The sequence below is a fragment of the Macrotis lagotis genome, chromosome 5 (genome assembly GCF_037893015.1).
Source record: "Macrotis lagotis isolate mMagLag1 chromosome 5, bilby.v1.9.chrom.fasta, whole genome shotgun sequence".
In the NCBI taxonomy this organism is placed as follows: domain Eukaryota; kingdom Metazoa; phylum Chordata; class Mammalia; order Peramelemorphia; family Peramelidae; genus Macrotis; species Macrotis lagotis.
In genome coordinates, this window is record NC_133662.1 from 257,647,149 (window position 1) to 257,673,940 (window position 26,792).

At 39.6% G+C, this 26,792-nt stretch overlaps 1 protein-coding gene across 7 annotated transcripts in view; it reads right to left on the minus strand.

Annotated features, from left to right (window-relative positions):
• ANKMY1 (ankyrin repeat and MYND domain containing 1) overlaps positions 1-26,792 on the minus strand; it is a 124,965-nt gene that overhangs the window by 76,478 nt on the left and 21,695 nt on the right. For all 7 annotated transcript variants that reach the window (XM_074189484.1, XM_074189485.1, XM_074189486.1 and 4 more), the window contains 5 exons: positions 24,457-24,600; positions 12,881-13,353; positions 10,155-10,368; positions 4,995-5,159; positions 2,583-3,049 (listed from right to left, as the gene is read on the minus strand). In XM_074189484.1, coding sequence (XP_074045585.1) covers positions 2,583-3,049; positions 4,995-5,159; positions 10,155-10,368; positions 12,881-13,353; positions 24,457-24,600 — 1,463 coding nt within the window. The remainder of the gene's footprint in view (positions 1-2,582; positions 3,050-4,994; positions 5,160-10,154; positions 10,369-12,880; positions 13,354-24,456; positions 24,601-26,792) is intronic.

The window sequence follows — 26,792 nt, forward strand, 5'->3', positions numbered from 1 at the left end:
TAGATTAAATCAAGTCTTGAGACCAAAAAACCCATTAACCTTAGCAACACAAATAGTTATTTTCAGCAGGAAATCATATCTGAGAAATAAATAATTAGAAGCATTTGTTGAAAATAGGATTTAGATTCCCAGACTACCATTTTAAAATAGCAGACTACTCATCAGGAATGGAGTAAACATAAGAAGATTCATAAGGGTGAATTTTCCTAGACTTATAATTGTATTCAAAAAAGCATGAAGGGAGTGAAAACTTCTATTATTCATATATATATATATATATATATCATGAAAAATATAAATATATATGTGTATATGTGTGCATTATATATGACAAACAAAATACCATAAATCAGAGCTAACATTGTAAGAATACTAGGAAAGGTGTGAGAAAATCACTGGAAACAAAAATTTCTGAAAGGAGCCAGGAATTTTTAAAAAGCCATGTGGTCAGACATCTAAACACAGATTTAAAAAACAAGGGTAACAAGAAATTTGAACAAGTTCCTAAGGCAAAATGTGACCTCATGGGTATCAGAGAGCTTTAGTGCAATAAGGTCTCTTAGGGAAATATGGCTCTAGAAGGGGGGGGTGTATATATAAAATATAAATATATATGTATGTTTCTTAAAAGACTAAGGAAACATTAAATGAGAGTGGGGGATGGAGGAGCCATCATTAAGAATACAGGTTCAGGGTGGCTAGCACCGGCCCTGGAGTCAGGAGGACCTGAGTTCAAATCCATTCTCTGATACATAATAATTACCTAGCTGTGTGGTCTTGGGAAAGCCACTTAACCCCATTTGCCTTGCAAAAACCTAAAAAATTAACATTAAAAAAATATACAGGTTCATGGGCATCTAGGTGGCACAGTGGATAGAGCCCTGGGTCTGGAGTCAGAAGGATCTAAGTTCAAATTTGGCCTCAGACACTTTATACTCACTTAGCTGTGTGACCTTGAGCTAGTCACTCAACCCCAATGGGAGGGAGAAGGGGAAGGGAGGAAAAGGGGGAGGTGGGAGGAGGGGGAAAGGGAGAAGACAGATGCTCTCAGAAAATCTGGAAAGACTTAATATGAACTAATGAAAAGTGAAATGAGTAGAACCAGAAAAACATTGTCACAGTAACAGCAACACTGTATGATGGTTAACTGTGAATGGCTTAGCCATCCTCAACAATACAACAGCCCAAGACAACCCTGAAGGATTTATGATGAAATGCTATCCAGCCCCAGAGAATTGATGGTGTGTGAATATAGATAGAAGAATACTTTTTACCTTATTTTTCTTGGGGGGGGTTCCATGTTTTCTTTTACAATATGACTAATATGGAAATATGTTTTACATGACTACACATGGATAACCTATATCAAAGTGCTTCTTCCCTTCTCAATGGGACGGGGAGAGGGAAGAAGAGGGAGAATTTGGAACTCAAAATTTTAAAAATGAATAACTGTTTTTTATATGTAATTGGTGGAAAATAAAATACTAAATAAAAAATACATGCTTGTCTCAGGAAAAAAACAGAAAGGAAGAGAGGGCTTGGGTGAAGAGCAATGGAATTAAAACTAGAAGCCACACTGTTACCCAAATATATCAGAGACTACTTTGTTAGAAAAGAAGCAAAAGCCTAAAGATGGTAGCCTTCAATTATCATAGAATCACAGAATTCTGGTCTTGTTTCATAACAATGGAATGGGCCATACTTCCACTTAGGGACAAAGGATTTAATGTTTAAAAGAACAAAGCGGGTGTGGTGGAATCAGCATCCAACCAGAGTGACTTGCTGATACTGATCTAATATAAATTAGATTCTCCTTCTCTGTGCCAGTCCAGATGTTTTCTCATCTTTCCCACATCTGTCATAGAACAGATAACCCAAATCTAGAATTCTCCCAACAGAGGGTCACCCAGGTGTTTGTAATTCACTGAGGCCTTGCTGTAACATTATCCTTGGGCTCTTGGCCAGAGGACTGCTAAGTGGGCATGGCAATAAATCATGTTTCCATTGAATTTCCAAATTTACAAAGCACTTGGTGAGGTAAGAAATAGGAAGACGACTCACCCCATTTGACAAACGAGAAGATCAAGGCTCAAAGAATGTGTATGATTCCCCAAGGGCACTCAGCTTCTAAAGAGTTCAAAACCGGGTTCAAACCCAATGCCTCTATCTTAGTGTCAATTGGAAATCACAGAATCATAGATTTAGAGTTTTGCAGGACCACAAAGGCCATCCAGTCCAAACTCCTAATTTTCAGAAAGGTTAAATGACTTCACAAAACTTGCAAATGTCTGAGGCAGGATTTGAATTTAAGATTTCCTGACTCCAGCTTTAGAACTCAATCCTCTATTTTTATGCTACACGCTCCAGGCTCCCAGTTACAGAAATATAGCTTAGGACACAAAACAAATCCATGTTACACAAAAACTCTCAACAAAGCAAACCAAGACACAATCCATTGTGCTCATAAGCATATATAAGTTTCTAAAAGCATTAATATCTAGAATCTGGATATAGTTCTATGAATTTAGGGTTCACTGAAAAGTGCTGTCTTTCCTTCACTCATTCTACTGACTACAACTTACTCCATTTTAGATAGTGCCATCTTCCTCACAGTTCCTGGATCTGGTTCTTCATTTTCCAATGAAGCAATTCTCAACATGGTGTAGGCATTGGCCGATTTCTCCATAACATCACGTGAGACCTCTATGGGATAGCTGTATACACAAAGGTTTGATTCAAAATTTGTTGAGATACTCGGTTGTGTGGACCATTCAAAACTCATCCACATATCTTCTATCTTGTCAGATACTAGGGAATCTAATTTTTCAGCTGAGGTTATCACCAATTCCTCATTCTTAAAGCTAGTTTGCCTCAACTCAGACTGCTCTCTCTGGATCTGAGAAGTGACTTCTTCCACATTGTTGGCCACATTTTCCAAAGTTTTCTTTTCCTCCAATGGCAGGGGGCTTTGAGAAGATGTTTCCAGATTTATGATGGATGATTTTGTTTCAGCAATAAGAGGAATAATTATGGGTTTTGAAGATGGCCCCTATTTAAAAATCAAAAAGGAACTTTGAAAATAAGGTAAGAAAAATATCATTGGAAATTAATAAACAGTTGTCTTAAGGATATGCTTCTATCGAGGCATTGGATGAAATTTGATTTTGGGATAGCATTTGGCAGTTTTATGTCTACATCTCATTATCATTTAAACACCATGTAAAGTATAATTTTAAGAGAATTTCAAGAATAGAATAACCTTAATAAAGCATCTCCTCTTCCATTTTTTAGCAATGCATTGAAACCATCCCAATTCAATGAGGACCATCATCTCACCTTTGTTGCAGCTGCCAAATTGATTTTGCACAAACATGAGGTAACCATATCATCCCCAAGCTCAATGAGCTAGCTCTATTCTCTATCCATTACTTCTAGATTCAAATAGAAAAAATTCTTTCCTTGATATTTCAAACCCTTCACAGCCTGGCCCCTTCCTGCTATTTCTGTGTCTCACTTTCTCCTCCTAATTCTATGTATCCTGGGAATCAGGTACTCTGGTTTATTAAGCTGCTTTTCTGCACCCACACCACTAACTCCCTCTCCTATGTGGATGCCTCTATCCACTATGGCTGGAACGCTTTGTCCTTCACTTCCCATTCTGGCTTCCTTCAAGACTCAACTCACATTCCCACCATCAACAGAAGGTCTTTCCACATCCCTTCTACTTCCAGCACCTTATCCTCTGAGGTTGCCTTCCCCCAAAGTTGCAGATATAGGTAGATTATTCAAACCTAATTCAAACGTAATTCAATTCAACCTAATTCAAACCTAAATATTTTCACGTTTTCTTCCCCACTGTAATATAAGCTCTCTAAGAACAGTTTTCTTTCCCTCTTTAGCACTTAATCCATTGTAAATAGTTATTGCCTATCAACTGTTTGACAACTTGCATGATCAGAGACGAGACAAGTCACACAGTTAATGGCCTCCTCTTGCCTCCACATAAAATGAAGGTCCCTTCCATCACTGGACCCATGCTCCTATCCTAGGATTCTTAAAAGATTTCCCTTTCTGGTTAAATTGTGATGACTACTGGGGAATCCTTCTAGCCTCCAGGATTGGCATCCTTAAGTCACTTATCCTCTCTAAGCCTCAATGCCCTCATCTGGACAATGAAGGGGAGAGGCCTACAAGATTCTGTGACTGGTTCTCAAGCTGTTTACTAAGACTCCCAACCAAAGCATACTTCAAAGATCTTAATACACATCCTTATGTCTAAGATCCTTCAAGTCTTCTTATAGCAACCCCTAAAGAATTCTTGCTACTTTTTAAAGATCATCTCATCTTTTTCTAAATGTTAAGTTACTTTTTCTTATATTCTAGAAGATCTAAGTGAAAAAAGTTCATGATAATAATCCTTTAACCAAGGAAAAATGCTTTCCTTTGAAATACACACAAGCAAGGAAAGGAGGGTCAAATTTGCCACCAGCTATAAAATAAAAACAACTCGAAATCACCCTTGTCCTTCAAATGCTCTCCTGTATTTTGTCTCATGCCTTCCCTTCACATAGTGGTTCTAATCGCATATTATTATATGGCATCAGTCCAAGGGTCTCTAAGCACTCAGAGGGGTTCCACCCCTCCCCAGGGGCAGCATTGGACTGTTCTTTCTCACTCCTGATGTAACCCTTCATCTGTCCAATGAGAACATAGATTCAAAGGTCTTTGGAGCTCCTCAGTCTCTGATCTTATGAGCCTAAGTTCACCTTGCTGGCCCCATCCTCCTGACCCCAAAACCAATGCTCTTTCTATTATTCCATCTAGCTGAGTTCCAATTCCATCTCAGATACTCACTCTCCATGCAGCTTTGGACCAGTCACCTTCCCTCTCTGGGCTTCAGGTCCCTCATCTATAAAACAGACAGCCTCTAAGATGACCCTGAAGGTTGCTTCCAGCCCTAGCCCCAGGATCCTAAACATTCATAGGAGACTCACCTGGACCTGCTCCAAGTTCCTCTCGGCAATATTAGGCTTAAACATCTCTTTCGGGTAATAGAGAATGAAGCACATGCACAGAGGCGTTACCCCTTCATCGGTGCACACATTCACATTGGCTCCATTGTCAAGAAGAAGGTTGATGATGTTACTGTGGCAATGAATCTGGGAGGGAGAGAGCCAAGTTCACAAGAACTAAAGAGGGGCAGCTAGGCAGTGCAATGAATAGAGCACTGGTCCTGGAGTCAGGAGGACCTGGGTTCATATCCAGGCTCAAACAAATTGACACTTATTAGCTGTGTGACCCTGGGCAAGTCATTTAGCCCCATTGCCTAAGAAACATAAATAAATAAATAAATAAATAAATAAAGTACAATGGACAAGGTCCCAAAAAGAATCAAAAGCAGGAGCCCATCCATGTTGTTTTATCCTTCCTTTTTGAAGAGGACCATGACATCAGGGAAGCGAGGCCATGACAAGCACATGAATTGGATTGAGGGAGGGGGGCTGTGCTAGATCACCAGCCTCACTTTCTCCTCCAGAGCCATCTGAGTCAAGTGGTCAGAGGAGATGGCCCTGTATTCGAGGTAATCAGGGTGAAGTGACTTGCCCAAGGCGAATCTAGTGAGAGTCAAGTGTCTGAGGCTGGATTCAAACTTCCATCCTCCTGACTCCAAGGTCAGTGCTCTATCCAATACCACATAGCTGCCCCTTACATCCTTACATCCATAAGGAGCGACTTCTCCATCACTGGCAGGGAAATACAAGAACTATAACAATAATAATAATAAATAGCTAACACTTATATAAGTGCTGTTACTCTCCCCATTTACAGATTAGGAAACTAAGGCAGGCAGAGATGAAGTCATTTTAAAATGGCTAGTTGGAGGAGTCAGGAAAGGTCTCCCACCAAAGTGGTAACTGGGTTGGTTTTGATCAGAAGACCACCAAGCGCCCATTGAGAGCCTTCTATGTGTCAGTCAATAAAGATTTATTAAATACTATGGATTTCAGATATTGTACTAAGTTCTAGGGATACAACAAAAAGGTAAAAACAGTGCCTGCCCTAGGAGCTCACAATCTAATGGGGGACATGACTTGTAAATAAACAATACAGAAAAGATTCATTCGGTGTACATGGAGGCAATGTGAGAAGGGTGGGTATTGGCAGCTAGGAAAGGTTCCTGCAGATAGTAAAACTTAGGATGAGGCTCAAAGGAAGCTAGAAAAGCATGGAGGTGAGAAAAACAGAGCACTGCAGGAGTGGAATGTCACAGAAAAGTTCCCATGCTCATTTACTGGGCCCCTGCTAGAAACCCATCCCCTTCTCCAGTGCTTTGAGGAAGCCTAATGGTCTCTGAGCTTTGGGATGGGCACTATCTCCTTGTTTTTGTTTTGGGTGATGGGGGTGAAGTGACTTGCCCAGGGTCACAAGAACTAGTGTCAAGTATCCGAGGTCACATTTGAGCTCAGAGCCTCCTGACTCCAGGGTAAAGCTTGAACAAGGTATAGAAAAGATACAAAGGTAGAGAACAAAGGTGCAGAAAAGATAACTTGATGTGTACCTTGTCAGAAAAATACTTCCTTGTCCAACCAAAACAAGTGATTTCAGTTGTTGTTTAGTCACTTCAGTCATAGCCAACTCTTCATGAGCCTATTTGGGGCTTTCTTGGCAATGATCCTGGAGATGCTGGCCATTTCCTACTTCAGTTCATTTTACAGGTGAGGAAACTGAAGCAAACAGGGCAAAGTGACTTAGGGTCTCACAGCTCATAAGTGTCTGAGGCCAGATTTGAACTCATGATGATAAGTCGTCCTGACTGAAGGCTCAGCATTCAATCTCCTGTACTTTCTGGCTGCCCCAATGATATGTGACAAAGACATGATAAAGTACCTAGAAATTTCAGTTCTGAGTTTCTGTTTAGGAACTTGAGTCCCAACAATGGATAAAGTTGAAACCATATGATTACAACTACATTTTGTATCTTGTGAAAGGGGAAGACCATCAGAGTTTCAACTCTATTTGGTCTTCACCAGGCAGAAGGCCCACAGGCTACTACTGTTACCTCACATGTTTAGGAATAGGTAAATGTGGAATTTCCATCAAGACTTGCCTGACACATAGCCTCAAGTCACCAACCCAGGGTTGGCCATATGGGGCATCGCACACTGGATGTCCCACACTCCCGAATTACTCTGTATCTCTCTCCCCAGCCAGTCAATTGAAAAAAAGACAGCAGTGGAACCATTTCTCTCCATGGGGCAATTTTCAAAATTTTCATACTGGGAATAGCATGATGTATAACAAATAGTCCTCACTGTAAGAAATGGAAATTTTCATAACCCTAGGATGTCAAAGAAAAGGACTTAATGTAAAACCTCAGACAGTATCACAAAGATTTGGGCATAAGTGAAATGGATAAAAACAAAAATGAATAACATCTTTATATTAATTATAAGGTATTTTTAAAGTACCTTGCAAACCTGTAAATGCTATGTAAATCATTAAGTAATGATTACAATTATAATTATTTCTGTAAACTAATTATCTATAATAATGAGATGGTTTTAATTATTTATAATAATGAGATGTTTTTAAAGATGCACATCTTTAAAGTTCAATAGAAATTCTATTATTATATAATGATTATAATTATAATAAAATATATAAACTAACTTAATTATTTAGAATAGTCAGTGAGATGTTTGTAAAGCAATTTGCAAACCTAAAATGCTAAATAATTAATATATAGTATAACATATTCATTTTTTTGTCCAGTTGTTCAGTAATATATGACTATCTGTGACCCCTGAGCATGCCAGGTCTGTGCTTGGGGTTTTCTGGTCAAAAATACTGGAAGTGATTGCTATTTCCCTCTCCAGTAGGTTAAGGCAATCTGAGGTTAAGTGATTGTCCAAGGTCATATAGCTAGTAAGTGTCTGAGGCCACATTTGAACTCAGGTCTCCCCGATACCAGGTCCAGAGTTCTAAACTCTGAGTCACCAGTTGTTCCATAATTTATTCATATGAACTAATTAATGATTTATTTATAATGATCAATGATATATTTATAAAGTGTTTGTACACTTAAAACACTATGTAAATATTATTATATATTATTTATTATTATATTATTCCCTTATAGTAACTAGTTTAATTGGAATTTTATTTATAATAATCAGTAAGATAATTATAAAGCACTCTGCAAACCTGAAAGTGGTCTATGATGTTATCTACCTAATTATTGAGATTTGTATTGATTATTACGATAGTGATAAGAGGCTATTTCATTTGATTCTAATACAAGCCTTCTTGTCTCCACTTAACAGATAAGGAAATTGAGACAGATATTAAGTGACATTGCCAGGATCATAGAGCCAGGATTTATCAAATTTATCAAATTTGAACTCAAGTCTTCTCACTGAGTCCAGTATTCTAAAGCCAGTTTGTGGTTCTAGCTATGTTCCATTCCATTTTATAGTATGACAAAAGAAAATCTATTTCATTGTCTTTCCTAACTTTAGACTATGAGATTAGCTTCCTAATGAGTGTAGGCAGCTAGGTGACACAGGTGACAGAATGCTAATCCTGGAGTCAGAAGGACCTGAGTTCAAATTTGGACTCAGACACAAGCTGTGGGACCTCAGGCAAGTCACTGCACTCTGTTTGCCTCAGTTTCCTCCACTATCAAATGAACTGGAGAAGCAAATGGCAGGCCTCTCCAGTATCTTTGCCAGAAAAACCCCAAATAGAATCACAAAGCATTGGATACAACTGAAACAAGTGAACTATAACCTAATTAGCATCCCTACCTCAGGTCTCCACACAACTGCCAAATGATCCTCCTAAAACACAGGTCTGACCACATCCCTCCCTCTAGAGTGCAAAGGCTTTCACCAGGTGTCCAGAGTACCAAAAATGTTGAGAATTCTTGTTCTAGGCTCAAATACAAACTGCTGTTTAGCCTTTAAGCCTTTTGCACCCTGGCCCCAATTTACCTTTCAGGTCTTATTTTAGACATTCCTTCCCTTCCTGCATTCTGTCATCTAAATAAACCTCCCTTCCTGCTATTCCTCATAGGTGACGTTCCATATCCATGCCTCTTCTTTGGCTCTCATTTCCCTTCCCCCTTTCTCTCCACCCCATTCCCCCAGTTCGACTTAGATTCCAGTCCCTATTTGGTTGATTGGTTTGGAGGTTGGTTGGTTTGTTGGTTTTTGGTTTTTTGGGACCAGATCTATGATTTCATTATTTAGAATTTCCCTCCAAAGAGGGAAGTATCAAACACTAGACACACTCTGAGTGCAGCCTAAAACAGATTAAAACATAGAGTTATTATTTCCATATCACAATTGTCCCTGTTGAAGTTCTGATATATCCCAGGTCGGGATAAGAAATTAAATGGAAATTTGAGGGGAGATTTGAGGAAGCTGCAGATAACATACAAAGGTCAGCAGATAAAAGAGAAAAAAATGTAGAAACTCAGAAATGCATTAAACATATGCATGGCATTCTATACCATCAAACATATTTTTAACTTTTAATACCATAATAATTCAGATTTCTAGTACAAAGGGAGGGCCAAAAAATTTTAAAGATCAATGTGGGAGATAAATTGGTAAGCAGTTAACAAAATAAATAGAAATAAAGTAAAACATAGCTAATACTATATTTTAAAACCAAATCTATAGTGGCCTTCATTTCTAGTCAGTTTGACACCATTGGTCAAAGGAACTCTAGATGAGAAAGCTCCATTTCTCAATGTAGATGGGCACTTGTACCACAAATTGGTTTTGGTGAGTTTTGTGGAGCACTGGGTTGTTTTTGTTTGTTTGGTGGTTGATTGGTTTGGGGGCTGGGTTTTAGGTTAGGACTAGATCTATAATTTCATTTGTCTGAGGAACCCTCAGGAAGGAAACATCACCCATCAATGAAGATGGGGACTGGCTCTATGCCATCTCTGAGTTGCCTGGGGCCCTATGTTAAGTGACTCCATGGTGAGACTGTCCAGGCTGGCTCTCTATCGTCCGGGCCACTATGCCCTACAAAACAACGAATGCCCCCTAACCCCCCGAATCTACAGGCTGCCATCACTATGAACTATTCTTCATTTAACACATTCTGCCTTTTACATCAAGGAAATTTTCAACTTGTCTTACACTCGCTCCAGCCAGCGCCGTGAATCCCTTGCCATCCCCTACATCGGCCAGGGCCAGATCATCTCGGAGAATCTCATAGACACGATCACAGTCTCCCTTCCCAGCTTTCATGATCAACTCCTTGGCAATCCGTTCTTTGGGACCTTGCTGCTCAAAGTTACTTCGGTTTCCGTTGATGATATCATTAATTCGACTGTACGGATTCTGACTAAATCTGATTTAAGGGAGAAAAAAAATTAGTTTTTAATTTAAACCACTCAAGCCTCCATTTTTCTTTTCTTACTAGAGCTGTGAGTTCACTGAGACAACTCTATCTTCATCCGTGCAGATCAACAGTTACTCTGCAAATTAAAGTCTGAGAGACTGGCTTAAAGAGAGGCCTAGCACCTTGAGAGAGAATTCATTCAGAGTCAGTCAGTTGGGATGCGTAAGAGAAGAGACTTGGAACTAACTCTTCCAGATTCCAAGAGCAGGTCTCTGGTTGCTAATCCATTCTGCCTCTCTGTCCTCCTAATATTTATTGCTGTGGAGAGGGGAAGAAAGGGGAAGGCTGTAAGAGACTTGGGATTCAGAGACCAAACAAGCCTTCGAAGTCATCTAGTAGAAATTCTCCAGAATATAGAGGAAAATCCAAGGAAACTGAGTCTCAGAGAAGTTAAATGACATGTCTACATTCACATAGGCAGAAACAGGCAGAGTTAGTACTGAAAATCAAAGTCCCTGGTTTCCAAATCCAACCCTCTTTCCCCTCTTTAGTTTTTCTTCATCTATGGAATAGGAATGAAAAAACCTACACACTTAATGGGTAATGGGTCTAAATCTGGAGAATCTGGGTTCAAATGCTGCCTCTCACTGCAAGATCCTGGAAAAGTCACTTCACCTGGTCCCCCAGGTCTTGGTCCCCCAGGCACTTCTCCAAGACAATATGTTTTGGAAGAGCAAGTTTCCTGTCTGGAACATCCCAACAAGGAAATCTCAGGTCAGAACCAAATAACATGGCAGTCTCCACAATGCCCTCTGCTTCCTTTCCTTTTCCGTTTTGTCTTTTTCAGAATAAAGCCTGCCTAAGTGTTAAGATTTCTATTTGTTGTTCTCTGTGACATTATTTTCTCTTTTATTACTCAGCTTTTTTGATTCAACCTGCCTATTCATTAAGGTCCTCATACACTAGTCTTGGCCATTTTAATCCCCTTGGCTAATACTCTCTCCCTGTCTGTCTGTCTGTCTGTCTGTCTGTCTCTCTTTCTCTCTCTCTCTCTCTCTCTCTCTCTCTCTCTCTCTCTCTCTCTCTCTTGTGTGTGTGTGTGTTTGTTTTTCTGTCTTTGTCTGTCTGTCTCTCTGTATATGTCTCTGACTCTCCCCCTTCTCCCTCTCCTCTCCTCTTTTTTTCTCTCTGGCTCTGTCTCTTTGTGTCTGTATCTCTCTCTCTGTCTCTCTCTTGCTTTCTCCCTCCTCCCTCCCTGGAACAGTATTACTTTCTTTTTTTTAATTTAAATATACTGTACATCAGTTTCTAGCCCTCCATTGCAATACTCTATATACTATTTGGGCATGTTACACACTAAATCCAGCCTATATATTTACACAAGACTTCTGCTTTTTTCTCTTGCCCTATTCATACTTTTTCCTGTCTCCCTCCTACCCCAATTTGACCATCTTTTACCCCAATGATTCTCCCAGAGTTAGTGGTAGGCAAAAAAATTTCATGTCTAAGAATATTCACCAACTACAAACAAGAACAGTTGGATGCACATAGAGTGCCAGGCCTGGGAGTCAGGAAAAGAGTTCAAATCTGACCTCAAACACTTATGAGATGTGTGACTGTGGGCAAGTCATTTGACGTGTTTGCCTCAATTTCCTCATCTACAAAATGATCTGGAGAAGAAAATGATAAACTTCTCCAGCATCTTTGCGAAGAAAACCCCAAATAGTGTCACTAAGAGTCATATATTACTGAAAAAAATGAACAACAATGACAAACGTGTACATTTTTAAATAGAGGAGTTCTTTGAGGCTGGGGAACTATGAACATGGAATATTGTTCACATTGTTAACCTCAATTGACATGTTAGTTGGTTGTGATGAACTGCTCCTCTCCCCCCTCTAACTCTCCTTCTCTCAAGATGTCTATTATTCTTTGTGATAAGATGACTCCTTGGATAGGGAAGGAGAGGAAATCAAAGTGATATAAAAAGAAAAGAATTTTTAAAGAAAATAAAATGAAAGTGAAGTGACTGAGAAACTGTAAAAACCTATATGGATGGGGGCAGCTAGGTGGCGCAGTGGATACAGCACTGGCCCTGGAGTCAGGAGGACCTGAGTTCAAATGTGACCTCAGACACTTAATAATTACCTAGGACAATTACTTTGGGCAAGTCACTTAACCCCACTGCCTTGCAATAAATAAATAAAATAAATAAATAAATAAACAAAAAACTATATGGATGAAAGATTATGGACCTAGAAAAAAGAAGAAAACTCCCATGCCATCTATCCAACCTCCTCATTTTGCAGATTAGGAAACTGAGGCCTAGGGAGATGAAGTGACTTGCCTAATTACCCAGGTAATAAGTGGCATGGCTTGAACTGCAGTACTCTTTCTAATATTCCCCATCACCCCCTTTTAGAACTCTTAATGTGGAATTGTACAGCAGGGGTTCCAATAGCCCTTCAGAATGAACCCTTTTTCAAGGTAATGAGAAGAAAGAGAGACACCAGTTAGTTACCTGAATTTGTAAGCGTGCTCTTGCATTTTAAGCAACAAAGGAGTCTGGTTCATAACAAACCAAGGTTCATCTTCGTCATCAAAAATTGAAAATTTAGGCATAGAAAAAAATAAATCGAAGTCTTTTTTGTTTGATGTAGTCATGGGAAGATGCTCAACATTAGTGGAGTAAACATGCATTTCTGGTAGTAGAGTTAAATTGTCATCTTCAAGAAACTTCTTGTAATCATAAAAAAAGGGGTCTTTTTCCTCATTCAGGTCCCACCTGGTCAGGTCCTTTTCAGAAAGACTCACTTTCACAGCATCAAAAGAAAGGAAGGGGATGTATTCTGGATAATTCAAAATAGTAAAAGAACCAGGGACTTCTGTACACAATTTAATGATGTGTTGCCGGTACCACCATCCAACATCTTGATGACCTTCTGCATAGGACTCTATTCCTGGTCCAAATCGCTCATCAGCCTTGTATAATCCCTGTGGAAAAAAATATTAAATGGTATAAGAGGAAAACACATTTGAGGAATCTGTGTACTCACACAATTTATGCTTCTTTAATAAAGAGAGTAAAATAAAACCTAAGGTGGAAAATACAGTTCCACCAATGGCCACGTGACTTTATTTACCCCTGTTAGCACTGAAGATAGACTTTCCAAAGAGTTGTTTCAAGAGAATGTTTCAGAGTCCCAGACCACAGTTCTGGTCCAGTATTTTTTTTCCTCCTCATTATTCTATAACAACTGTATTATTTTCTGAAAATGCTTCCCTGTAAGATCTTAATTGCTAAGAATCATCTGTCCTCATTAACCCATCTGGCTCTTTGGACTCTAGTTCAAAGGATCACAGCTCTTGAGCTGAAACAATCCAATACTCTCATTTTACAGATGTGCCCATGACCCTTGACCAGCGAATGACAGCCTCAAGATCATCTGGCCGGTTAGAACCCAACAACAAAATGGAGTTTTCCCATTTTATCAAGCAATACCGGATCTGGACATTAAGGTCACTCATGGTCTCTCTGTTTTCTTATCTATAAAATGGGACCCAGTGATTCCATGAGTTATGCAAAGTCTGTGAATGAGTTGTTTTTGACTTTGCCTGTTATTTGGTAAATACATTTCAAGAGTGGGAAGGCCAGGAGTTTGCAAGTTACAATCACAAGCATCGATATCAAAAGTTCAATAGAGTCATCGGTTATGGTAAGCCTTTTTTTCCTAAAAAAACTGTTTCCACATCCTAGGTTTCCACCCATCTGTCCTTGACAAGAAAGAAGAACCGAGAGGGTGGATTCCTTGCATAGGAAGACTCAGAGCTAGAAGGAACCTCAGAAGCCATTTAGGCCAGCACCTTCATTGTACAAATGAGGAAACTGAGGCAAGTGGTGTGTCCAAAGATGCAAAGAAAACAGCAATACCAGAATTTGAACCAGATCCTCCATATCAAAGCCAGTGTTTTTTCTACTTCAACCTTCTCTCTTCCTCCCTTACCCCTCTGGTCCCAGGCTAGACCCCTAAACTGGATAAGGAGGCAGGGAGGGAGGGTAATAGAACCTCTGCCTCCCAATTTTCCCCAATTTTTCCGCATCCAAGCCAGTTGTTGCTCCCTTCTCCACCTCTCCCCCTGACACTGAGCTCCCCTGCTGAGGGGAGAGAAGAAAGGGGAGAGAGAAACCCATCCTGCTATACCTAGCCCTCAATCCCCCATCTCTTCCTTATCCCATCACTGGAGCACTGGGATTGGAGTCTTTGTTGTTGTTCAGTCATTTCAACCCTATTTGGAGGTTTTCTTGGCACAGATACTAAACTGGTTTGCCATTTCCTTTTCCAGAGGAGGAAACTGAGGCAAACAGGGAGAATAGACTTGCCCAGAGTCACACAGTTCATAAACTAGATTATCAAGAAGATAACTAACCCTGACTCCAGATCCAGAGTTCAATGGACCTAAATTCAGTACCTGCCTTTGGTACAAATCAACCTCTCTTGTCTCACTTTCTCCCATCTATAAAATGGGGAATTTGGACTCCATAGCCTCCATCCAGCACTAGATCTTTATCTCCCACTGCCTTGCATTATCACTACCCCTCCTCACATGCACACACCCATACACAGCCCTGTCCCAACTCCTCCCCCCCTCCATTAGCAGCTCTCACCCCAGAGATGCAGGTCTTCTCTCTTCAACCCATTGGAAGAGTCACTCCAACTCATGACCCTGTCCTAGATTACCCCACCTCTCATGGTTCAGAACTGGGATTTCAGCAAGTGGGAAGTTGGGAGAAAGGGGGGTCCCCGTGAATGTGATTGGGATTGCAACTAAGATGGGGGTGGGTACTGTATCTAGCACCTCAAATTAGGATATTAAATGCATTTATACAGAGGAAACTGAGTAGGCATGGTAGATAGGGCCTGTGGTTCTAGATGGCTCCAGAGCTTGGAGTCTCAGAGGTCACCTCGTTCAAATCCATCATTTTCTTGAAAAAGAAACTGAGACCCACAGAGAGGAAGTGATTTGCTCAAGATCCTTCAGGTACCAAGCATCAGAAGTGAAATTTGAACCTAAGTCCTCCAATGCCAGAACAATTCTCTTCACTGTAGTCATAAGGGACCACAGGGAATAGAGAGTCGGGCCTGGTTCTGAATTCAAATTCAGCCTCTAACACTTAGTAGCTATGTGATCCTGGTCAAGTCTCTTCAATCCTCTTTACCTCTGTTTCCTTATCTAGAAAAAAGAATAGGAGAAGGAGATTGCAGAACCCTCGGCTATTTGCCAAGAAAACCCCAAATGGGTAAACAGAGAGTCAGAAATGATGAGAACAGTCTTCTGCCTTGCTTTGTATTCCCAGGGCTTAGCCCAGTGACTGGGCCTTAACAATGCTTCTTCCCTTCCTTTCCTTTCCCTTTGACAACTATACACTGAAAATCCTTTATATCCACAGTCTAGGTGTTTTGCTCCCCAGGTCTTGTGAGCTAGTCTATGAGTCTACCCGCAAAGAATTATGTTGTTTCTTCAGGAAAACATATTCTAAGCTTACAAGTAAGCTTTTTGGTTTTTTTATACAGCCTGCCTGTTCCCCTGAGAACCCTAGAAAGGTAGAATAATGGTTCCTGTTGGGAAAAGGACTATTAGTCATAATATTAATGCTTCAAGTGTGAATAATCAGGTTCAAAAAGGTTTACTTTAATATAACAAGTTACCATTGCAATTTGCATCAGCACTTACAACTTGGTGGAACTGAAATGAGGAAGATATTTTAAGCAATAAGATGGGAGAGACATTATGTCTAAGAAATTAATTATTTTACTTGATATTACGTATTAAAACAACTATTTACTCTAATTATTGCCCTCTTTTGATGCTAAAATCTGAAGTCTAATCTAATCATCAAAATATAACGTAAATTCAACTTACTTCCCTAAAAATGATCCAAACAACCTAGTCTTTTCAGAAAGTACACAAGTTAATGACCCCCCATACACACACACACACACACACACAACAAAACAGAAGACTGCATTGCATAAACCTGAAAGACTTAAATTCAAATTCAGCCTCAGCCATTTGCTCTGAGCAAGCCACTTAAACTCCCTGCCTCAGTTTCCTAATCTATGAAATGAGGGTAAAAATAACAGTTACTTCCTAGTGTTGTTGTGAGGATCTGCAGAGGATCGGCAAACTTTAAAGTACCAAATAAATGGTATTTATTATGATGGCGATGATGAATAGAATCATCATTACTATTACTGTTGTTATTATTACTACTAGTTACAGAAGGGTTCGGATGATAGCTATGAATCCTGGTATATGTCATCAGCCTGAGTGCTGCTCAACACGTTTTTTTCTTTTTCTTTCCCTTGTTATTCTTTATTGTAAGGGATGATTTTCTGGAGAGGGGAAAGTGAAGAGCATACTGGGAAAATAAGCTAAAGTAAGAAAAAACTGAAGTGTGAAAGTTCAAAACGGGACCCAGCAACCTGCAAATATATTTATGAAATCCTCATTCTCTAGTAATACTAAAAAAAGCAGAAATCCTCCTCGTTGGAAAAGAAAATGATCATCTCATGAAGCACTGAAATCACAACTCCATCATATTATCTGATAATTGATTCCAAAAGTATCAGCACTCTGTAGAAAGAAAATTGACCATTATCTGGGAGAAAAATCATGATGTCCCTACATCTCTAAGTTTGTCAGTTGTTAATTTGTCAATAATCTCTTCTCAGCACTTTAGGTCCCAAATTTTCAACCAATCACAAAATCTGATTGCTTTCCCCAAGTAAATATAACAACATAACATAAGTCCTCATAAGGAATTAATTATCTTCTTAAGATCTAAGTTAACCACTTTACTCCTTAAAAATATCATTAACTTCCTAGAACCTCTGGGATAAAATACAGCATCTTTAGGATTTAAAACTAGAAAGGATCTTGGAATCCATTGAATCCTACTCCAACTTTTACAAATGAGGGAACTTTGGTGCAAAGAAGCAGCTTAGAATCAAAGGATCATAGTGATTAATAGGATCACAAATTCAAGCCCAAAATAGCCCCTCAGAAGCCTTCAAATCCAACTCAAAGAAGAATCTAAGGCAGCAAGAGCTAAAGTAATTTGTCCAGGGGGTCCATCAACAGTTCATTTACCTTAGACCTCAATCTGGCTCTGACCCAACATTCTAACCTTATTCACTTTATTCTCTTTCACATTTTCTACTTTTGAGGAAAAATGGACTCAGCAACCTGCCAATCTAAGCATTGGTGGAGGCTATCCTCTATGGCTATGTTTAATTTAAAACAAAAAAAAAAGTTTCTTTGGCCATACTTCCTGCAGACATGATCAAAGAATTAAGGACAAAGGAAAAAAAGTCTGAGCAAAGATTTCCAAGTAGCCTCCTTTCCAATAGGACAGCTTTTACCTTGACCTTGAGACTGAAGAGACTTGGGGAAGCAAAAAAACAAAAAGGAAAATATGACCAAGAAGAGGCAAAAACTTTGAAAACTCGGCGAGGGGAGTTCATGCCAAAAGCTTTCATTTGTTCTAAATAGGAAAATTAAAACAATTTTTAAGAATACAACAATCAACTCCATGTATCAAGAACTGTTTGTTCTGGTAAGTTAGGTAGAGCCAGCATGCATAAAGGGCTGGCCTTAGAACCAGAAAGACTCATCTTTTTGAGTTCAAATCTGGACTCAGATACTTACTAGCTATGAGATTCCCCCATTTTACCCCATTTGCCTCAGTTTCCTCATCTGTAAAATGCACTGGAAAGGGAAATGACAAACCACTACAGTTTCTTTGCCAAGAAAACCCCAAATGTGGTCACAAAGAGTCAAGCATGTTCTAAGTATAAGAGACAGCTAGTTCAAGGGTTTATTGGCAGGAACAGAACCGTATATCAGGAAAGGGGCAGTTTCATTGGGCCCCAGAGAACAGAAAGGGGAGGGATAGCTAACAAGGTTAGAAAGATAGGTCAAGGTCGAGTTATAAAGATCATTAAAAGTCAAATGAAAGGGCAGCAAGGTGGTGCAGTAGATACAGAATCAGGAGGACCTGAATTCAAATTTGACCTCAGACACTTACTAACTGCCTGACTCTGGACACTTAACTCCTAGTGCCTCCAAAAAAGAAAAAAAAATCATTGGAAGACCTTAGATTAGACCTTAAAGATAATAGGAGGGGGGCAGCTAGGTGGCACCTGGAGTCAGGAGTACCTGGGTTCAAATCCAGTCTCAGACACTTAATAATTACCTAGCTGTGTGGCCTTGGGCAAGCCACTTAACCCTGTTTGCCTTGCAAAAACCTAAAAGAAAAGAGATAGTAGGAGGGGTAGCTAGTTGGCACAGTGGATAGAGCACCAGGCCTGGAATCAGGAGGACCTGAGTTCAAATTTGAATTTAGGCACAATATCTTGGGCAAATCACTTAACCCCATTACCTTGAGGAAAAAAAAAAGAAGATAATAGGAGCTACTGGAATTTAATGAGTAGAAGGTAACCTAGTCAGACCCATGTTTTAGGAAAATTACTTTAGCAGCTGTGTGAAAGGTGGATTGAAAAGGAGTCACTAGAGGCAGGGAAACCAATCCAAAGCTCATTACAATAATCCAAAGAAGAAACAGCATAAACTAGATTGGTGGCTATGTCAGTAGAGAAGAGGACAAAATGGGAGAGATGTAGAGGAAAAAACTATGAGACTTGGCAACTGACTCAGTAGGTGGGTAGGAGTGCAGAGTTAAGAATTATTGTACATCTGAGTGCCACAAGGATGAGGGGAATCTCAATAGAAATGGGGAAGTTTGAAGGCGGGGAAGATTCCAGTTCTGTTTTAGAAACGTTGAGTTTGAGATGCCTATGGACAATCCAGTTTGTCAGGTTCAGCAGGTTGTTGATGATTCAACACTGAAGTTCAAGAGAAGAGGGATGGATAAAAAGATCTGGAAATCATCCTCACAGATATGATACCTAAGCCTATGGGAATGGATATGTTTGTCCTTCAGTCTCAAAGAAGATCAAGACATAAGGGAGGTGATGTCATGACAAGCACATGAATTGGATTTGAGTGAAGGGGGCTGTGCTGTCACCAGCCTTACTTTCTCCTCCAGAGCCATCTGGGTCCAGTGACCAGATATGAACCAGGATGACCAGAGATGGCCCTGAATGTGAAGGAGTCAGGGTTAAGTGACTTGCCCAAGGTCACACAGCTAGTGAATGTCTGAGGCTGAATTAGAACTCCTGTCCTCCTGACTCGCACACCAGTGCTCTACCCACCCTGCCAATGGGCTATTCAGAGGAAGGTGTCTACTGAGAGAAGAGAAAAATCACCCAGCACTGGGGTAGAACATGAGTGAACAATCAGCAAAGGGAACTGAGAAGGTGCAATTGGACAAGCAGGAGGAAAGCCAGGAGAAAACAATGTCATGAAAACTCAGAGAGGCCAGAGTCTCCAGAAGGAAAAGTGTCGAATGCTACAGTGAAGACTGAGAAAAGGCCATGGGGTTTGGAGATTCCTGGAGGCATGATTTGACTCCAGATGCTCTCTATCCTGTTCACATCCCATCTAAAAGTCCATGTTCAGTTCCAGGAGTCTCATTTTAAGAAGGATGATGACAATCTGGGAAATATTCAAAAAAGGGCATCCAAGATAGTGAAAGGAATCAAAATCATGGAGATTTTTCACATCAATCAGTTATTGAAAAATACACAAAAGAGAGCAGAAGGCAATTCAGGAGGAGCCAAACAGACTAATATAATCGTATTCAATTAAACGTATACTTTTTAAAACTACATGTAATTGAAGCTCATGGATTCCTAACCAATTCTTTTAATTTAATTAATTAATTAAATACTACTACTAATTAAATATCTATATTTATATAGAAATGCTTGTGTTTTGTTTTGTTTTTTTTAGTTTTTGCAAGGCAATGGGGTTAAGTGGCTTGCCCGAGGCCACAAGGCTACGTAATTATTAAGTGCCTGAGGCCACATTTGAACTCAGGTACTGCTGACTCCAAGGCCAGTGCTCTATTCACTGCCCCACCTAGCTGCCCATTGTATTTCTTTTTTTAAATTGGTTTTGTGCTTTTTTCTTTCTTACCATTTTTCCATTTAGTTCTGATTCTTCAGTTTCACAATACGACTAACAACAGAAATCTATTCAACATGATTATACATGTATAACCTATAGCATATCACTCAGTGTCATAGGAAGAGGAGGAGAAGGGAGGGAGATAGAAAAATCTGGAACTCAAAATCTCACAAAAAAAATGAAGTTTTGAAAACTATCTTTACATGTAATTGGAAAAAATAAAATTTAAATTAAAAAATATTCATGTTTATTACTCCTTAAGACCATAATAAAAAAGGAAAAATGTTTTAAAAAGAAAAAAATCAAAAACCCTCTCCTATCAGTTGAAAGAAACAGTGGAGATTTAGATTTTTTCAAACACCTGAAGGGACTAGCATAAAGAAGAGGTGTCAGACATTTCATTTGATCCATGATCCCAGCCCTCAAGTCAAAAGGTAAAATTTGCAAAGACAAATGGAGCCTTGATAGAAGGTAAACCTTGCTAACATTTGGAACTGTACCAAAGGCAGAATTGGCTGTGGCAAGCTCCCCCCCCCCCAACAGAGGTATTCAAAGAAAAAGTTGGGGAATCACTGGTCAGAGATGATAGAAATGAGGATTCCTGTTCAAGTAGGAACTTAATGACATAGATGACCTCTGATCTCCCTTCTAGTCCAAAAGTTCTATGAACACCTGGTCCATGTGGGCAGTCTCATACAGAAGCATCTTCCTGGCTCTTAGTCCATATGCTCATCCAGAAACCTCTTCCACCTTATTTGGTTTCATATCAAGAAGAGGATGCCCTGACTAATATGGAAATATATGTACACTTTGCAGTTAACGTTTTCATTATAAATTATTAACTTGGCTTTCTGGTACAAATCAGTCTTGTGGGAGTTGGAAGAACCTGAGCCACTTTTCTGCAGCCTGCTCAAACATGAATAATAATTACACATTTCTAACACTTTATGGTTTTCAAAGCACATTCTTCACTGGTCTCTAGGGCAGGGAACATAAGTTTTAAGAAATGGGCTCTGCAAGGCTAAAAGATGGGTTTGTGATCACATGACTGCTAAGTACTGGTTGTGCTCTCTTGGCAATAGGATTACTGACTGCAGGTTCCATGATTTCTATATCAAAGGGTTTTTTCCAAAAAAAAAAAGCTGACCTCTGGAACTGCAGCACAGAGTCCAATCAATCAGTCAATCATTATGCATTTATTAAGCACCAATTGTGTACCCCATGCTGTGGAAAAAAAATGAATGAATGAATGAAAAGACATTTAATATGCCAACCATATATGGTTCCAGGTACAGGAGATGCAAAGGCAAAAATGAAAGCGTCCCTTCTTCAAGAAACTTACATCCTAACCAGAAGGGACAACATAGAGAGAGAGAGAGAGAGAGAGAGAGAGAGAGAGAGAGAGAGAGAGAGAGACTGACTTAATACCTTCAGAACAAATAAAAATGACTACATACTAGTTAATGAAAGACAGCACAGTGTTTCACTTTTGTGTTTCTATTTCCAGTGCATAATACAGGACCCTGCACAAAGTGATCACTTGTTGATTGGATTGAATTAACCTGGGGGGGGGGGGGGGATGTCTGGAAATAAAAGCTAAACTCGATCAAAAGCTAAAAAAGTTTACGTCGGAATAGCATTTGAGGTAGCCAGACCATTAAAGAGAGTTTCCTTATTCAATCAGAAAGTTCTCCCAGTGCTCCTGTTTGCAGATAACGCTTTTTTTTTGAATGGCATCAAACCCAAGTCCCACATGGCCTCCTTTAAAGAGATCCAAAGATGCTCAGAGGGATCAGACTAACAACCTACACAGTGAAAATAAAGTAGATGAAGGATGGGCATTTTCCAGATGATGATAAGCAATGGGGTGAGCAATTCATTGATTAGATACTGTTACATTGATCTTATATGGGAACTGCAAGTAGATGATCAACTGGGCCCAGATGTGAAAAAGAAGAAAAGAAGAACTTTGAGAAACTGTGTTTCCCAAGCAGCTTCCTGATATATAAAAGTCCATTTTGGAGTGATTCATGATTCTCTTCAAGTTGAAATCAGGGAGCACCATAAACTCATGATGGTGACACTGGTGACAATGGAAAAACTCTTGGCGTGGGTAAGTGGACAGAAGTATATTACCCATCCCCACCGCCTGGAATGATCTTCCTCCTCACCAGTTTCTCCAAGATTCAACCCAGGTGCCACCTTCTGAAGAGGGTCCTTCCCCAGTCTTCTCAGTTACTACAAATGCCTTCCTCTCTAAGACAGACTGCCTTCAGTCTGCTCTTGGTGCATTGGCAGATGTACAAAGTGTCTCCCTCATTAGAATGGAAGGTCCCTGAGGGCAAGGACTCTTTTCTGTTTTCTTCTTATAAGCCCAATCAACAAGCAGTTATTAAATATCTCCTATGTATCGGGCTTCATACAAAGAACCGTGAAAGACAAGCCCTGCTCTCCAGGAGTTCCCAGTCAAAGGAGGTGCCAACTTGTAGATCAGGGGACCTGTGGTCCTTGGAAAGTAGTAGCAAGCAGATGTGATCATCTTTTGTAATGTCTCTTTAATGAGTTCTGGTGTTGAACCACCATATCTGCCAAGGACTTTGGAGGGACCTATCTTTCCAAGTAGCTGTGGCTACAGTACATTAGAATGTAAGCTTCTGGAGGGAATACAACTAGGTAGTGCCTAAGGAGGTAGTTGGGCTTTTTCCTTGTATCTCCAGCAGAGTACCTGAAATGCTACAAATAAATGTAATGGACTGGATTGCCGGCCACAGCTCATCATAATTAACTGATCAGTTAATAAGATCCCCCATTCTCTAGGCTGAGTAAAGGGCATGGGTGTCCAACCTTTTAGCTCTTCTGGGTCACATTACCCAAGAAAAAATCGTCAAGGCCACATTTAGAATTTAATATTAGGGGCAGCTAAGTGGCACAATGGACCTGGAGTCAGAAGGGCCTGAGTTCAAATCTGGCCTCAGATACTTAATAATTACCTAGCTGTGTGACTGTAAGCAAGTCATTTAACTCCATTGCTTTGCCAAAAGAAAAAGAATTGAATACTTATTTATGATTACAATGAAACCTTCAATGCCAATGAAAATAATAACAAAATGTAATAAAATCTGCACGAATGGGCTTTGAGGTTACACACTCTAAGAGTCTAGAGCATCCCTTCTCCATCATTTTTATCTTAGGATACCTTTACACTCTTAAACATTATTAAGGACTGCCTCAAGAACATTGGTTTATACAAATTATAGTTATTATTTACAATGTTCAAAATTAGAACATTTCATGTCTAAATGCAGACTGAAGCATACTATTTTCATTTTCCTTTTTTCCTTCTATCTTTTTTTTTGTTTGAGTCTTCTTGAACAAAATGACTAATACCAGGGAGGGGGAAAAGGAGGGAGATAGAATTTGGAACTCAAAACTTTTTTAAAATATTAATCGTTTTTACATGTCATTTGAGAGAATAAAACATTATTTTTAAAAATAAAAACATCTTGTTATAATAAAAATAATTTTCCCTCAAGAAACCTCTGAAAACGTCTCCCAAGGTCCCCAATTGATGGACAACTGCTCTAGAATCCTTCAGTAACTGGGCACAGTCAGGAGGGGATCTCATTGCCTCTGATTCCCAGAATCTTGATTTATAAGAGAAGGGGCATCAGCTTGGGAGGAAGAATTAGATCTTGGGGGGTGGAGGAGCAGGACTAGATTCATGTTCCTCATCCATTTTAGGGTCTTCACCCAAGATGAAGCTTGCCCAGAAGTCACTTGGGGCCAAATCTCTGAGTCCCCAGAAGTAAAGTCCCTTACCCCATAGCCATCCTCCAGCACCTTGTTAGGCTGAGATTCATGGTGGTTTTAATAGTAAATTATTTAAAATAATCCCTTATCTTTACCCAAGCATTTAATATTGAAGAAGCTGTAAACGTTCTAGGTTCCCAAATATCATTTTTTCCACTCATTAAATTGGTAGAAATATTTGTTATTCCTGCTCACCTGAAACACTTGACCTTTTAAGTTCATGGTGCCATAGCCTTCTCTACGGCTGACATAAAATGTCCCCGTGAAAGTACAACCATCTGGCCAAGTATAGGTTCCTTTGCCATGACGGTGATCCTTATAAAACTGCCCTTTGTATATCTGGAAGAGAAAAAAAAATGAAAGGAAGAGGAGGAAAAGTGAATTATTCCCAGGGAGAGCTGAGCTTAGAATCAGGAAGACTTGGATTCCAATCTCCATTTACTCAAAATATCACCCTGAGGAAGTCATTTTACTTCTTTAGGAATCAGCTTCCCCATCTGTAAAATGAGGGGTTGGACTTGATGAGCCCTGAGACTCCCTGCAATATGAAATCTTTGATTCTATTCTCAATGATTCTTCAAAAGAAAATTGCCAAACCTTAATGCATATCCTCTAAGTTTGAAGTGGAGGAAATAATTTAAGACTTCCAAGAGTCTTTTGATGCTAGGATCATGGCACAACTATTCTAGGCAATATTAAGCATCATAATCAATACAATCATTTTGGAAACCAATTTGGGATTATGCAAATAAAATGGTTAGAACACAACATCCTCTGGCTCTGAGATTACACTACTAAGCATACACCTACAAGGAGATCATTGATGAGAAGAAAGTCCCCATTTACACCTAAATATCTAGGCACACAGCACATGAGAAATGGAAACAAAAAAGGATGCTCATTGATTGAGGAATAATCGAGCAAATTGTGGTGCATGAATGTGATGAAACATCACCAAACAGGAAGAAAATGGTGCTGTTGTTTGTCCTTCATTCTCTTTTTTTTTTTAGGTTTTTTGCAAGGCAAATGGGGCTAAGTGGCTTGCCCAAGGCCACACAGCTAGGTAATTATTAAGTGTCTGAGACCGGATTTGAACCCAGGTACTCCTGACTCCAAGGCTGGTGCTTTATCCACTATGCCACCTAGCCACCCCTGTCCTTCATTCTCAAAGAAAACTGTGACATCAGGGAGGTGACACCATGACAAGCTCATGAATTGGACTTGAGAGAATACTGGGTTGAGTCACCAGCCTCACTTTCTCCTCCTGAGCCATCTAGGTTTAATGGCCAGATATGGATCAGGATGACTGGAGATGACCCTGGATATGAGGCAATCAGGGCTAAGTGACTTGACCAAGATCAATCTAGTTAGTGCCAAGAGTCTAAATCTGAATTTGAACTCAGGTCCTCTTGCCTTCAGGATTGGCACTTTTATCCACTTCACCCCCTAGCTGCCATAAGAGGTAAAAATGATGAGTGTGATGAACACAGAAAGACTTACCTGACCTGAAGTAGAGTGAAATGAGCAGAACCCAGTCAGGAAAATAATGCCCACCATGACTACAGCATTGTAAATGGAAAAAAATAATCCCAACAAAATCTTCAAAAGTAAATGATGCAAAACTATAAAAACAAGTATGGTCCCAGAGAAGAGAGAGAAGAGGAAACCTCCTGCCCATTCCCATTTCTTTGCAAAGGGGAGAATTCCAATGATGTGGATACTGAAGAAATTTAGAGATGTAAGAAGAAAAGAAATCAATAAAATGTTATCACTTAATTACTTTTAAAATAGAATGACAAATTTTTTTTTTCAGAATGGTTAGACTAATTCAATTCCAGTAAGAAATCCATCAGGGCACCTATCTTAGCACTGTCTCTCCAACTCAACATTTTTTTCATTTTGTTAAACTGTAAATGAGTTGCTTTAATCTCTCTTTCTCCAAGTGACCTGAAGCCTTCTTTCATGAGACTTTCTTCTTTAGAAAATTATCCATCCACTTAACCAGCTATCTTTTGGATCATTTTTAAATTTTTGTCTTAAAGGAGATCCTCAGAGATAAGATGGAATGACTAGCAAAGAAGGTAGGTCAATCCTGTAGCAAGAGTGAGGGAAAATCAATCATGAGCTTGCATCCTCCATTGATATACAGGCACTGTCTGGTCATACAGAGATAAGCCACATCAACTAACATTAAGGACCTACAGTCAGACCCTGGAGATACTGAAGAAAGTCCTCTAGCCTATGGGTCAAACCCTTGTGAAGAATTTCATGGAATTATCAATGAAAATTTCTTCTTAGGGGAATGCAAAATCTGCCTTCTTAATAAGGTCCCAGTTTTTCTTTCTGAGCATCCACACTCAGTTTCCCCACTCTTTCAAATGATAACCCTTCAGATGGTTTAAAATAGTAATCATGTCCCATCTCCATAATGTGGGTGCATATACATTATATGTAATTCTGTATCTAGGTATCTATGTTATATAGTATGCATATATGTATAATAATAAATACAAACAATCCAACCCCTCCCA